The sequence below is a fragment of the Pipistrellus kuhlii genome, unplaced genomic scaffold (genome assembly GCF_014108245.1).
Source record: "Pipistrellus kuhlii isolate mPipKuh1 unplaced genomic scaffold, mPipKuh1.p scaffold_m20_p_9, whole genome shotgun sequence".
Taxonomy (NCBI): domain Eukaryota; kingdom Metazoa; phylum Chordata; class Mammalia; order Chiroptera; family Vespertilionidae; genus Pipistrellus; species Pipistrellus kuhlii.
Window position 1 is genome coordinate 41,305,076 of NW_023425595.1, and position 15,036 is coordinate 41,320,111.

General features: G+C 37.5%; 1 protein-coding gene across 17 annotated transcripts in view; it reads right to left on the reverse strand.

The window, feature by feature from the left end:
- Positions 1-15,036, reverse strand: part of DLG2 (discs large MAGUK scaffold protein 2) — a 1,831,272-nt gene that overhangs the window by 626,508 nt on the left and 1,189,728 nt on the right. For all 17 annotated transcript variants that reach the window (XM_036427307.2, XM_036427310.2, XM_045577835.1 and 14 more), the window contains one exon: positions 9,084-9,137. In XM_036427307.2, the coding sequence (XP_036283200.1) occupies positions 9,084-9,137 (54 nt within the window). The remainder of the gene's footprint in view (positions 1-9,083; positions 9,138-15,036) is intronic.

Genomic DNA, 15,036 nt, shown 5'->3' on the forward strand with positions numbered 1-15,036 from the left:
TAGTGTGATAACCTCAATGGAGGAGAAAAAGAGGCTGAAGTGGAAGCACACAACAGGAGCATCACACCTAATAACAGAAGCATTATTCAAGCTGAACCTTTTGGGATACATAGGAGTGAGCCAGGCAGAGACAGTCAATGGGTGTTTTAACAGCATCTACTACCACTATGCATTATCTAGTAGACGCTACTAGACTATGAAAGTTAATGTTTTTAAATGTCCCACAGGATTTAAATAACAATGACAACAACAACTCTAGAATTAAGTGCTGGCTTCGATTAATACTAAATGTGTTACCATTGTACTTTAGTGAGTCCCTAGAGTTTTATTTATGCCTTCCTGTGTGCAGTATTTCCTACCCTACCTTATACTCCCATTTCCATTAAGTATCCAGAAGCCTCTTTAGGTTTCTACTAGCTTCTCTCAAACTTTAATGTGCATAAGAATCACTTAGTGAGCTGGTAAAAATATAGATTCCTTGGCCCCATATTCTGATGCCATAGATCTGGGACAGAGTTGGAGATTCTGCAATTCTAATAATCTTCCTGGTGGGACTTGACTGCATTTTGAGTCATAATGCTATAGCACAACTCTAGAAATTTGTATTTTTTCTGAATTATTTCCCTTTGTTAAACCTGCTCTGCCATGCTGAGCTTGGAAGAAGCGGCTACTTTGCCCAAGTATACATGGCTATCCCACCAAAGGAACCATTGCCAGAAAGAAGGGCCTCTCTGGTGACTCTCATCAAACAAATCACATTTTCCACCTGGATAACTGTAATATTTTCCCCATTGCCTCCCATATTAGATCCAATATAACAAGCCTATATATAGGAGCTTCCCAGTGGATGGGGAGTTATGAGTAGAACAGCCAGCTAAACGCCCTCTATGAGGGCACCACAAGGGGAAAAGATTAAAGTAGGTTTGTGAATGGGTAAATAGGTCAGGTCTTCTCATTTTAAAATTTTTTCTCTTTAAAGATTCATTTCAGTATAAATAGGAATTTTCTAATTTCACACACAAAAAATGATGAATCACTGAACTTGTAAGAAAGCTTTCAATAATTGCTTGTATTTTCCTCCCAATGTGTCATGCGTATGAGTCTTAAAAGCTGATAAATTTTTAAGGCCATGAGAACAGGGACCATGTCTTTCACATGAGCATTCCCCACAATTCCTGAAGAGAGTGATGACTATTTAGAAGATATGAAAATACTCAACTCTACAACAAATGAAATGAAACCAACTCACAGAAGTTGGAAAGATCATTATAATTTTAATTAGGTAATTTATTAATTAAGTAATGCATGCAAATATAGTGGTTTCTTGATAAATGTTATCTCTTCCTTTCTACTTCTTTCTTCTTATTTTTTTTTACCTAGAACAGTTATATATAATAGAACTTTCTGAAAAGATGGACATATTCTATATTTGCACTGTTAAATATGGTACCCACCAGCCATGGTGGCTACTGAGCACTTACAATGCAGCTAGCACAACAGAGAAAGTTAATTTTTTAAAAATATATTTTATTGATTTTTCACAGAGAGGAAGAGAGAGGGACAGAGAGCTAGAAATGTCGATGAGAGAGAATCATATACCAGCTGCCTCCTGCACACCCCCTACTGGGGACGTGCCCGCAACCAAGGTATATGCCCCTGACCGGAATCGAACCCGGGACCTTTCAGTCCACAGGCTGATGCTCTATCCACTGAGCCAAACCGGTGCCGGCAGAGAAAGTTAATTTTAAGTTTATATTATTTTAATAACATTTAAACTTTGAAGGCCCTAAGGTGGGAGGCTTGGAGAGCACAAATCTAGAAGCCAGCAAGTCAGTAGTTTGCCATAAAGTATCAATTTGTTGAATTGAATTGACCTTTTTCCCCTATAGATATGCATTATGTTTAGGGTGAAAGAGTGAAAATTGAAGCTGTTCCAAGGGAAGGCCAAAAGGTCTGGGGAAAGAACAAAGACAATAGGATCCAAACTGGACAAAAGTTTCTTTCATATTGACCAATGTTCCTCAAATTTTAATATGCATACAAATTTTCTGTTAAAACGGATGGTTTCTAATGTAGTAGTTCTTGAGTGGGACTGTATATTCTATGCTCACAAGCTCCCAGGTACTAACACTGTTGTTAGTCAATGGGCCACACTTCCAGAAGTAAAGATCTATTTGTAGGTAGGCCCAGGGACCTATATAATTGCTATGTGCCCTCTCTCAGAACTTGCTATGGTTTCTGCATTCTTGGCTCAGCAGTTCAAAATTAAATCAACAGAATTTTATTTTTTATTAAAGGCACACCCTTCCCCCAATCTTATGATGAACAATTTATTAAGCACCTTCTACATACTAGGAAGAGCACTCCTAATAACCCAGCAAGTCAAATATTATTACCCCCATTTCACAAATAATAAAACAGAGGTTTAGGTAGATAATTTGACTTAACCAAAACTCATCCAAGCACTTGCTCCTAAGGTGCTCCTGAATCCAAAGCCTAATCTTTCTCATTACATGCTGTTGTTACTCAAAGAGTGGTGCACAATTGAGCTCAGGGCTCACCTGGAGATGATTAGAAATGCAGACTAGCAGGCCCCATCCCAGACCCACTGAATCAGATCTGCATTGTAAGTTCTCCAAGTAACTCTTATGCATATTAATATTTGAGAAGCACTATTACATTCCATCTTTTGCCTTTTGGAGCAATGGAACAAGTAGGGGCAAAAGGAATCTGCTGACTGTGGCACTTGAGGAATGGATTTAGATTGGCTAGGCTTGACTTGGGAACAAATATTGATAGCTTTGCCTCATGGGCATAATTAAGACAAAATTAAGTTGTTTTCTGACAAGTCAGGGTTTTTCATTTCTGGATGATAATACATTCCAAACAGATAAAAGCATCAACAATATAGTTTAACAGCGTTCATGGGAAAAACTACAAAGAGTAACAAACTTGTTTGCTGAAGGATAAATATACTAAATTCAGCAAATTCTTGCAAAATATCTTGTCATTATTAATCACTGCCAGGACGGTTCAAAGAAACAAACATAATTCTGCTTCCTCTCCCTTCATGAATCATTCTGGAAAGCTAGCCAATTAAAAGTCAACAGTAGCTTAAATCACAAGAGTCTGTTGTTGCACGAAGTAACTCAAAGAAATAGTACCTAACTGTTCACCCACCTCTACAGCCAAGTGCTTGTCCATCTCACTTGGGAAATATAGCAACCTCCTCCTCAGAGAACTCCTACCCTCACCTCCTGCTGCTAAAATCAAACAGAAATGCCATGTAAATCCTATTTAACAACATCTTAGCCTCCAGCCCATTCTGTGGCCCCCAAATGAAATTCAGGGCTTCTCTATGTCCCTGAACCCATGTCATCCTTTTTTTATTTTCTCTCGCCCCCCTCTCTTCTCACCAACCTTTGCTTATGTTGTCATTCTTTCCTTGGGCCATTTTATCCCCTTTCGACCACTCTCTTGTCCTCTGCCTGAGAATCATAGCTATGTCTGCATCTAATGACCTTTAACATTTGCTACCAAAAACTCCCTCTGATAATATTATAAATATGATTGTTTTGAAATAACTTTTACATTAAAGATGTTCCTGGTAAATACAACAATGTATTACTAAGGATACTGTCACTATTTTACTATAAATCTTATTTTTCAATTACAGTTTACATTCAATATCATTCAGTATTAGGCTCAGGTGTATGCATAGTGGTTAGACAATCATATATTTCACACAGTTACCCTTGATATTTCCAGTACCCACCTGGCACCACATACAGGTATTACAATATTCTTGAGTATATTCTCTATGCTGTACGTTACATCCCTGTGATTATTATGAAACTACCCATTTGTATGTCTTAATCCCTTCACTTTTTTTCCCACCCATCTTCCCAAACCCCTCACCTCTGCTAATCATCAGCCTGATCTCTGTATCTATGAGTCTTTCTAGTTTGTTGATTTATTAATTTTATTTTTTAGATTCCAAATATAAGTGAAATCCTATGGCATTTATATTTCTCTGACTTACTTCTTTCACTCAGCATAGTACCCTCTAGGAAGGACCCTCTCATATTTTTTGTAACTTAATTCTTCCTTCTATCCCCTCTTCTCCTCTTCTCTCTTCCTCACTTCCCTAGGAGGTTTTCCAAGCCACAGTCCTGGAATTTCTGAACCAAATACTCTTGTCTCCATTATTATTTCTACTTCTGGAAAAAATGTCTCAGACTAGTGTCTCACAGGAAAGGAAAGTCATTATACTGCCAGTACTTGAGAGATGTTTCTTTTATTTCTCATTTCTTTTAGACATCCTTAATAAATTACACACCTTCTCTCCATATTAGTTGAACCAGTTCCCTTTGAAACTTTCATTGTTTATTATAATTCACCTACTAATATTTTTAAAGTATAAGTTTCATTCTATTGTCCCTGATTTTTTTTTTCTTAGAAAGGGACACATACAGATTCTTGATCCTTTTATTTGAGAATTCAGTATGGCAAACTAGTTTCTTGTTTAGCAAAATACCTTCCTTCCTTTACTTTGAGCGTGGCGATATGACTTGCATTGGCCAGTGGGGTGTTAGTGGATATGATATGAGCAGAGGCTTTAACTATGTTTACTAGTATGTCCTGGGCTTGCCCTTTTGTGACTTCAGCCATGATGATGAAAAGAACACACTGTGAGAGTAAGGTCCCACCCTCTGGGCCCAATACTGTAATATGTGAAGCAAAGACGCCCCAGCCAACTTGGTAATCTACAGCCTCAAATAGCTGACCAGACCAGCCAGCAAGCACTTACGGGAGAAATAAATGCTTATTGTTATATATCAGTGATTTTGTGGTTGTTGGTTGCACACCAAAAATAGACTGTTACGTGGAGTAACAGTAAATGGTAGACCAAGTTCTACCACTTACTAGTAGAGCTCAGATATCTGTATTTGAAAATGAGGGGTTTGCATTGCTTGAACCCCAAGATATTTAACAAGATTTTAACCTCATGATTCTTGAGTTGTCCACACTTTCCACAGTGTATTTTCCAGAGCATGGATCAAAATAGAACCATTGTTAAATGAAAGCAGAAAGAATGGGATTTGTTTGTGTTCATTATAGAACTCTGGAGGGTCTGCTGAAGGGAAGAGGTGTACCCAGAGAGGCTTCAATGACAGTTGGTTGCAGAGTACCAGAGGGTAACATGCTACCTTCCCACTAAGTCAGCCTTCAAGGTTCCAAGTATAAGGATCAGACACAGGCTTTACTCACCCTCTCTAAGAAGAGAGTATGTTTACTACCTTGCATAAGACAATATTCAATGCATCATGGAAAAGAATAAAAAAGATGGAGTAAAAAATGGAAACTACAGGGTATTGAAATAGAAATGTTCTTGTTTCGCCTTGCTTTCTCTTGAGTACTTGTGTCCTGGGCTTTGCATCACAATGAAAATGACAAACTCTGGTGGCACTGTCCCACCCATAAAGGCCCATAATGAAAACACCTGCACAAATGGGATTCCTGCTTTGCATGAGAGGCTGACTGTGGCATATATAAGGTCCTACCCAATCCCAAATATCAGGACATCATATGAGAATGACTTTATTTGAAGCAGTCACATATAAGAACCTCAGAAACCTTTGTTCATGGCAGATACTTTAAAAGCCCTAATATCCCTTAACTTCCTAAAAAAAAAAAAAAAAAAAAAAAGGCAGAAATCTCTTTAAGTATCTATTGTACCCTTTTTACACATTTAAAAATTGCCTTTGACCACAGATTTCCTCTAGTTATTCAATTGCTGTTTGTATGTATGCCCAGGAATCGTTTCCATAAGGACAATAAATTTCTAAAATAAAATTTGCTGATGGGGCAAAATTAATACATTTACTTGTAATAAAATTACTTTGAAGAGGACACTAATATATAATTAAAATTTTGTCATTTAGGTAATATTTTTAAAGAAGGAAGCATTCTTATGCAACATGACCGAAATGCTCTGGGGAGCTCTAAAATCATTTTTTCATTAAATAGAGCTGAAATTATGTGCACAACTAGAACATGAGAAATAAAAGAGGAAAACAAAGTATGGAACACTGGGGAATGAGAAAATAGACTGCAAAAGGAACAGTGTTCAAGGTTACCCAGTGAGTCAGGCAAAAAGGGGAGGGTTGGGCTGATGCTAAGACCCACAGCATATTTCCATTAATGTCCTTGCATTAAATCTGCCATTTTTAGTAGATAATGTATTATGAGGGAAGGCATACATATTTACCATTCTCTTAGGGTCTAGCATGTGTTACTTCACAGGTGTTTATCAAATAAAATGATAGATCAATCAATCCCTAGTAAACCAAAGTTAACATAGCATCATTTTACATATCTAATCTCATTATTCTCACAACCAACCACCTCTGAAGTAGGTATTTCATAACTCCCGCTTTATAGATTAATTTAGGTGATGTTTACATCATACGAAGCTGCTTAGCCAAACTTTGTAAAAATTCTAACTCTTAAGAAGGCTCACAGAGGGAGCTATTAAATATAAATATAAAACAGGTGAAGAAAGAACAAAAAAGCTCTGAGAAAAACCTAAAGTCAGATACAAAGTTGATATTTAGGAGAATGGGAGCAGTTTGATGATTTTATTATGTGGCAGATCTTACTCGCTAATTAGTCAGGACATACATTGAGCATGTCTGCACAAAATCTCTATTGATAAATTATTTGTACATTAGGGCATCTGGCAGTTAAGCCACAAAAACTTTAACAGAAGGCTTTGACATCATATAGATCTACCACAAGAAAGCAGTCCTACTTAGAAAATTAAGTTTCTGTGTTCCGTGTCTGCTTCTTCAAAGCACTGCTCATTTGCTTTGCCAATGGATACAGTAAAGAGATTTACTGTAATAAAGACGTTGTATTCCTTAATATAAACATGGTTCTCTGCCCCAAGGGTACTGCAGCCTCAGCAACAAGTGGTCTTCCACCCAAAGCCACATGTAGCCAAGAGACAGAAAACAAGGGCGGGGAGGAGGAAAGGAGCAGTCCCAGCATCAGGTAAAACCTCAGACTCTACAACGAGGCTCTCTAGGTTCATTCTTGGCCCTGCCTCTTACTGTGCAGCCTTGAGAAAGTTACTTAACTTCTTTAGGACTCAGTTTCCTCATCTATAAAATGGAGAAATTAATAGTACCTATTGCATAGGGTTATTATGAGGATTAAATGAGGATTAATATGTGTGTTCATGCTTAAGACAGTGTCAGGTATATAGTAATCCCAATATAAATGTTTAATAAGTACAAGAAGGTAGAAAAAGTGAGAGAGAGACTGCTGGACACGCGGTGTTCTTAATGCACTGTTTTGCTTCCTTCTAACTGGGTCCTTTACTTTCCACCTCCAGGCCACTTGATTTCTACCAGTAAGCATAACCCCATTTCCGGTCTGACCCCAAACAACGCTCATCCAGAGAGATTTAAGAAGCTCTAATTCAGTAGTTCAGGTGACTCAGCATTAAACCAAGATTGCTGTTATTCTTGTCTTGACCCTGTGTCCCAGTTTTAGTCCCTTGTTCCTGTAATCAAGTCCCCGCCTTGTACTCCAGTTCTAGCATATTTCTCCCCGGAGGCTGAGGCCCGGCCAGCAGGACCAGCCAGGTCCTCCCGTTCCTTCCAGGCAAACATCTCTTAAAGGGCAGCCTCTTCACTAGAAACTACGCTCTGGCACACACAGTTGTTTGAACCTTTGAAAATTTGTTACCTGTACTTAAAAATTGCAGGATTTTACACAAAGTTCAAAGTTCTGACTTCTATTGAAACATTGGGTGGTCTGACAACACTTGATCCCCTTGGTACCAACCCACTGGAGCTGAGTGGTTGCTGCCCCCTTTGAAAGGCCACGTACCATCTTTTCCTCACTGAACCATTAGTTTGGATCTGGATCTACATCTGTTTGCTTGGCCCTTGCAGGCATTTGAGGTTGAGTTCTAAGACTAAGAACTAGCAGGTACATTGTGCCAAGTATTCTTCTAAGTGATTCACATGCTTTTCTCATTAAACCAAAGTTCATAAATCTGTTTGTCCTTCTACCCATTACCCTTGCAGCCCTCTCCTTGCTTCTAACCCTCTGTCTGCATGGATCTGTACCTGTTCTGTCATTCCAAATCACTATTCTCAAGACCCACCAGCTAAGGGCCTCTTACAAAGCTTTGTTGAACCTCTGTAATATGTCAACCATTCACACATAATGTGGCCTGTTGCCTCTCCAATCTCCCAACTGGACCCCATTGTCAAGAACTTTGGTCATCAGAGTGGTTATATTTCAGTTACAAAATCCCAGGCTTTACTGATACGAGTGATCCTATAATCTCATGCCAGGCTTTTATAAAACCATACAATTTATTATATACAGACAGTCTTCACTCTCACAAGATTTTGTTCCAGTTCTTATTAAAAACCCAGAAAAACCCACCAAATATTTATAGAAACTTACTTATGTTCTAGGCCAGTGGTCAGCAAACTGCGGCTCATGAGCCACATGCGGCTCTTTGGCCCCTTGAGTGTGGCTCTTCCACGAAATACCATGGCCTGGGTGAGTCTATTTTGAAGAAGTGGCATTAGAAGTTCAAGTTTAAAAAATTTGGCTTTCAAAAGAAATTTCAATCCTTGTGCTGTTGACATTTGGCTCTGTTGATTAATGAGTTTGCCAACCACTGTTCTAGGCTCTATAACAGAAACTGATTTGAATATTTACTAAGAGATCCAAAGAAGTTTGCTTATCTATTCTATAAGCAATTCAATCTCTTTTCAGTGAACCACCTAGGAAACTAACATTATTTGAACACAATGGGCAATATTTTTTTCTCAGACAGGCCCTGTGCTTCACAAAACAATGGATAAAAGAGAAAAACATCTGCATGACTAAGCGGAGATTTAGCAAATGACAAAGGAAACTCACAAAACCCATTCCATACACCATTCCATAAAATTATCTGGATTGAGTAAAACCGAATATGTATTAAAATCAAAACATAGCTGATTAAGTTCCAAAATAGTTTTAAAGAAACCCTTAATAAAAATGTCACTTACATAGGGAATCGTGTCCAGTGTATCAGTGTTCACAATTATAGGAGCAGGACTGGCCTGAAAAAAAGAGAAGTAGAAAATGTTGTAAGTAGTAAGTAGTCTATTCCAAGAATCTGTTAACTTTTAAACAAAGAGCTTAATAGTATCTCTCGAGGAATCTTAGGACCCTTATAGCCACCGTGTCAAGTGTTAGGAGAAAAAAACGAAATGGCTCAAAGTTCTCAACACCCTCCAAATAATGTGTTTGCTACACTTACAACATAATGAAATGAAGTAAGCATTCATGGAACTTATACTCATTTTCTCTTCAATTTTATCCAGCAGTTTAGAAGATGAGGATTTGTGATACTTAAGTGGCAAGGATTTTTAAAACACTAGATGAGAGCTAAAGTTGGCAACATTTCTTTTTAAAGTGGCTGTGCTAAGTAAATTTGATTTCCTACTCTAAGAAGCAAAATTAAACTTAAATCAATATTTACAACGCTTCCCCTTAAACTGTCTTTTGAGTGTATGTTGTATTCAATGCAAAATATAAGGGTTCACTTAGTGATATATATATATATGTTACCTATTATACATGCTGTTATCATTTTTTTGTTATTTATACATTTCTGATCATATATCTTAAAAATCTCTGGAGAGAAAATGAACACTTAGTCAAAGTGGCAGAAAATCTTATTTAATATGCTAAACTATTTTTTAAATTGTACAAACTGCAGTCATTTGCCTTAAAGTTGAGTAGGAATCTGTAAAATATGATATAGGACAGCTACAAGCCAAGTCATTAAAAAATAAGAGATTGCAATCTATATTTGCATTGACCAATCTGACTTCATGAATATTGAGTAGACCTATCTTTATTTTCTAGTTTCTAGAATTTCCACAGCAACTTTCCCTTCATCCCTGAAGGATCTTTAATCTCCTTACCAAATTGTAGATTTCATTTAGATTAAGGAAATACTCTCCTCATGATTAATGGAGAGCTGTGCCATAGGACACAGTAGTTTGGGCAAGTATTCAACTTTTAGGGCATTTCGTTAGATGTGCCCTCTGGAGTTAACAGAGGTAACAGGTTCTTAATGTCAATCTGTGTTTATGGGATCCTAACCGAATGATAAGACAAGTGTCATTCCAACAGAATTTACAAAATAAAATACGTGTTTTAACTAAAAACACTGGGCATTGAGAACATGACCCTGGTTATACATCCACGTAGTGGGTCAACAAGATGTTCCTGGTTTGTGAAAGTCCTAACAGCAAGTGCCTTGTGGGTAAATGGGGCTTGGAGAAAGATAGTTTACAGGGGACTCCACACAAAAACTGCTTGTGAAGAGGCATGTGGTGTGGGAGAAGAAGGAGCAGTTTAGAATGAGGAAGACCTGGGTTAAAGTTTGTTTTATCAACTTCCTCGTATTTGAGGACTCAGCAACTTCCTTGTAGGGTGACCTGGGGGCAAGTCCCTTAACCTCTTTCGCCTCATTTTTCTTCTCTGTAGAATGGAAATAGAAACAATCACTTTCTGAAAAAGGTTTTTGAAGACTAAATGAGGTGATATATTTGAATATTTTTGTAAACTTAAATTTCAAAATCAATGTTAAATATTATTATTGAAAGTGTCTCTAAAGATGGACTACTGTGAGGATATATCACTTTATGGTTTGTGAACTGTTTATACCCCAGAGGGAAATTTCAATGCTGTGTTAGTGGCTGTAACTGCACTGAAGAGAATGGATTAGATCATATGAATTGCCACTTATTAAATATGTATTACTTACCACTATGCATATAAGAATATACAAATATTGTATATTTTTATTTAATTTCCACAAAAATATATTGATGAAGCATTGTTATCACTATGTCAATGCTACAGATGAGAAAAATGAGGCTCAAGGAAAATGAAAGTTGATATTTAATCCTGGCTTTGTAACTTCAAATTCGTTCTTTTTCTCTCCTTGATTATAGCATCTAATCTTGAATTGATTGGAGATCTCTAGCACCATACAAGATTGCAGCAAAGCAAAGACCGCAATGAAGGTAAATAATGCCTCAGGGTCTTACATATTAGATATTGAAAGAAATCTAGTAATGCCTTCATGGCTTTTATTGTTGTTACTATTGTTTGTTTTTACTTTTGAGGACATCTCTCTATGGTTTCTAAGTCCTGGTTCCTAGGACTCCAGAAAGTGATGATGCCTTATCTCCTTTACTTCACTGAAAACTTTCCAAGTATCACACCTAATATTTGTATTTTACCTTATTGTTTAATATAGTATTGTTACTGTAGTTAGCTGGATATTAATGAGGGAAAAGAGCAAAACCTATGGGGCATGAGCTTGTTTGCTTTACCAGGAAGCTACCACTCCATACCCCAAGGAATCTCAGCTTTGACCCTCCTGGGGGATTAAACCTCTCCTTCCCCTTCAAGTACTGGACTGAGTATGTGGGGAAGAGGAGAGATAAGAACTTGCATAATAAAGTAAAAATGGTGCAGGGGGGTGGTACCTGCCATAGAGGCCTGTTAGTCTAACCTGAGAAAAAGATAATTGACTAGGGGGTAGACTCCAAAGCAAACCCTAGAAAATTTAGGAAGCTGACTGATTATTTTGAAAAAGCTTCTGGTTCTTTCCAGGCCTGGGAAAATATAAGTTCAGGTGAACAATCTCTCTCTCTCTCTGTCTCTCTCTCTCTCTGTCTCTCTCTGTCTCTCTCTCTCTCTCTCTCTCTCTCTACTCTCTCACCTGCACTCATGCTGTGCATTCATGCATTCTATGCATTCTTTCTCTTTAGTCATGTGGCCTTAACAGCCACATGGCCACTGGCCAATGGGTTCCACAGGCCAGCTCCCGCCTGGTTAAGGCAGCAAAGCAACAGACTGTAGCTGGGAACACAAGCTAAGCTCACCAAATGCTGGATGGGACTAAGCTTTAATAGGGCACAGGGTCTCTGGACATTGACTCTATTTTTGGCCCTGATTTTCCATGGTGAATTGGACAGTGATGGGACACTGGAGAACCTCTATAATTTTGCTTCCCGAATAAACCTTGCCACCAGATCTTATCCTCTCTTGTAGGTCCCTAGAAATACTTTTCCTCATGATACCACAAGAACTCCATATCCACCAGCAACAGTATGATCAGTAAATATGTACATACTGATTTGAATTGGGGCTTTCAACACACCTTATTTTTTAAAATTCTTTTATATGTTGTATTAATATGGTCTGGGAATACATTTATACACAAGCCTATTTCCCACACAGTGCCATTCATCACTTTTGTATGTCTATGCTTCTATTTCCACTTCCTGTATAAATCTGGCATTTCCAATCAGACTCTATATTTAGAAAATAACAAAGATTGCATATTTCCCTATAAATCTTCACAATATTTGGATACACTGAAGGAACTCAGTAAATACTTAGGAATTATTGACTAAATGTATCTATAGAGTTTAGATGAGGGTATTACAGAATACAATACAATACCATTGCCTCCTGCACAGCCCCCACCAGGGATGTGCCCGCAACCAAGGTACATACCCTTGAGTGGAATTGACCCTGGGACCTTTCAGTCCCAGGCAGAGGCTCTATCCACTGAGCCAAATCCATTTCAGCGTGACTGTTATTTCTTGTCTCACTTTTGAAATCATGTGAGTTCATAACTAGTTTGATTTAGTTTAGCTTCTGAGTCTTAACGCCAATTCCCTAGTTACTTTGATGGTTTCTTCTAAGCTTTATCTCCACACTTCACATTGATCTACCATCCCTATACCTTCACTCTCCATATTAGATATCCTCTCTAATTGGACCACTAAATCAAATTGCTAACTTATAAAATTCCATCATCCCTTTTCTATGTTCTTATTTCCATGAACTGGAAAAAAAGATTTGTAAAAAAAATATGAAAAAAATATTTTTAACCAGAAATTTCAAGGTTTACTATCTGTAAATCTAGATAGACTTAAACTTAAGAATATAAATCTGTCTTAGGTGACCCAAACTGTAATATGTAAAGGCTTTGTCTTATACTTATCCAATGGGAGAAAGCAGTTTATAGCAAGAGGTAAGAATAAAGGTAATCATAGAGAAGCAGGAAGCAAGCAGAGAGGCTACTAATACAATTTAAATTATGAAATCAAGTTATTCATTAATTCTACCACTTTCCTGTCTTTGGGATCTATGACATAGCCAAATATTTTAATATATTGTAACATCAATAACTTTTCTTACACTAAGAAAAAAGTAAACTTCCCTTGCTTGCTACCATGAAAATGTAACTAATAAAGTTTGTCATAATTTATGCAAATTTTCTAAGGAGTTTATTGATTTTGACTGATGTGGTTTCTTCTTAATATTTGTTAAGTGCTAGATTTGGGGTATGCCTGGGACATAAATGGTCAAGTAGATATCAGGTCAGCTACAGTGAAAAAGTCTCTTCAATAAGGTATTGATAAGGTATTGACAGAAGACAGTCAGTCCAGGGAGATACTCTGGAAAGGTTAGGTCTAACAGGTGGTAAGCTAGGTAGCAGAAACATCAACAGACTAAACCCCAGGCCTATGCCTAAGCTTTTAAGAAGTAAAATGAAAAGGAAAGAAGACCACATAGTCAAATGACTTAAATACAACAAGGTCTGACAATAATACCAATAACACTGATGGGGCTAAGAATTGAGCAGGAATTTCTCAGCTTTAAAAGACAGGCTCCTCAGTGGGCAGGAAGTGCCACAGGACCAATACTTGATTTTACACAAGCAGGCTGCTATCAAGGTTGATGCCCTGATCCTAACTAGGAAAATATAACTTGGGTTATTACCCACATCCTCAATTAGATCTGAAATGATATATTTAACACCAAGTACTAAGTGGTATGCTAAGGTTTGAACTCAGAATAACTTTATTTTCTATTAAATTTTCTCCCTAACCTCCCATCATGTCAATCCGCTGTGGAAAAAATAAAAATGTGATGTGGTTGGGAAGGGAACTTCATTCTGGATTTCCTGAATTGCACTCCAGTTCTATATTGGGACCCAAGCTGTAATATGTAAATGGTTTGCCTTATACTTGACATTTCTTCCTTCTCCCTCTTTCCCATAATGTTGGGCTGGAGCCTCATCCAGAGGTGTTGGCGGAGTCCTACTCCTCCTTGAAGGATTTACCTGGAACCTACTATTGCCTGGTTGAGAATCATCACTACCTAGAATCCCATGAGCCAGCCACAGAGAAATCTCCTGGTATATTAACACTGGTATAGATAACAAAAAGGGCAAGCACTTATATAGCATTTGTTATAGCAATTAATTTATTTAATCCACATATAATCAATGAGACAGGTCCTGTTATTCTCAAATTACAGGTGAGGAAACAGAGGTTCAGAAACTTTACACAGTCATACATGTGATAAATAGTCTTCAAAATCAAACAATCTTACTCAGAGCCCATATTATTGATAGTCATGTTCTATAACCTCTCACAATGGAATTATACCAGAACTCTTTTTATTTTAATTTTTACTGCTCACCAACAACTCAGAAACTAGCTCAAATTAGATCTCTCCACCTTGATCCAGGCTAGTGCCAAAGCCCTCCCCTCCTCACTCTGGCTCAATCACTGGGCCCCAATATATCATGTGAGCAGGCTTGCAGGAGGCATGAACCAGGAAAGGTTAACGGCACAGGTACACCCAGGCTGACTGAATCAGCATGTTTTTTAGTAAGCTCCAAAGAACAATTTTAGAAAATAACTGATTAAAGACATATTGATGGTTGTATGAGAAAAGAAAAATAAATACATTCTAGAATCACAAAACTCTGAAGCTGAGACCTTAATGATCCTTGAGTTCTATCTTTTTATTTTACATATAAAATGGAAAGGCAGGAAGAAAGTGGCGTGGCCCAAATCTCACAATTATTTAGAATCAAAATGGAAGATAGAAAAAAAAACAATAAAAATGATA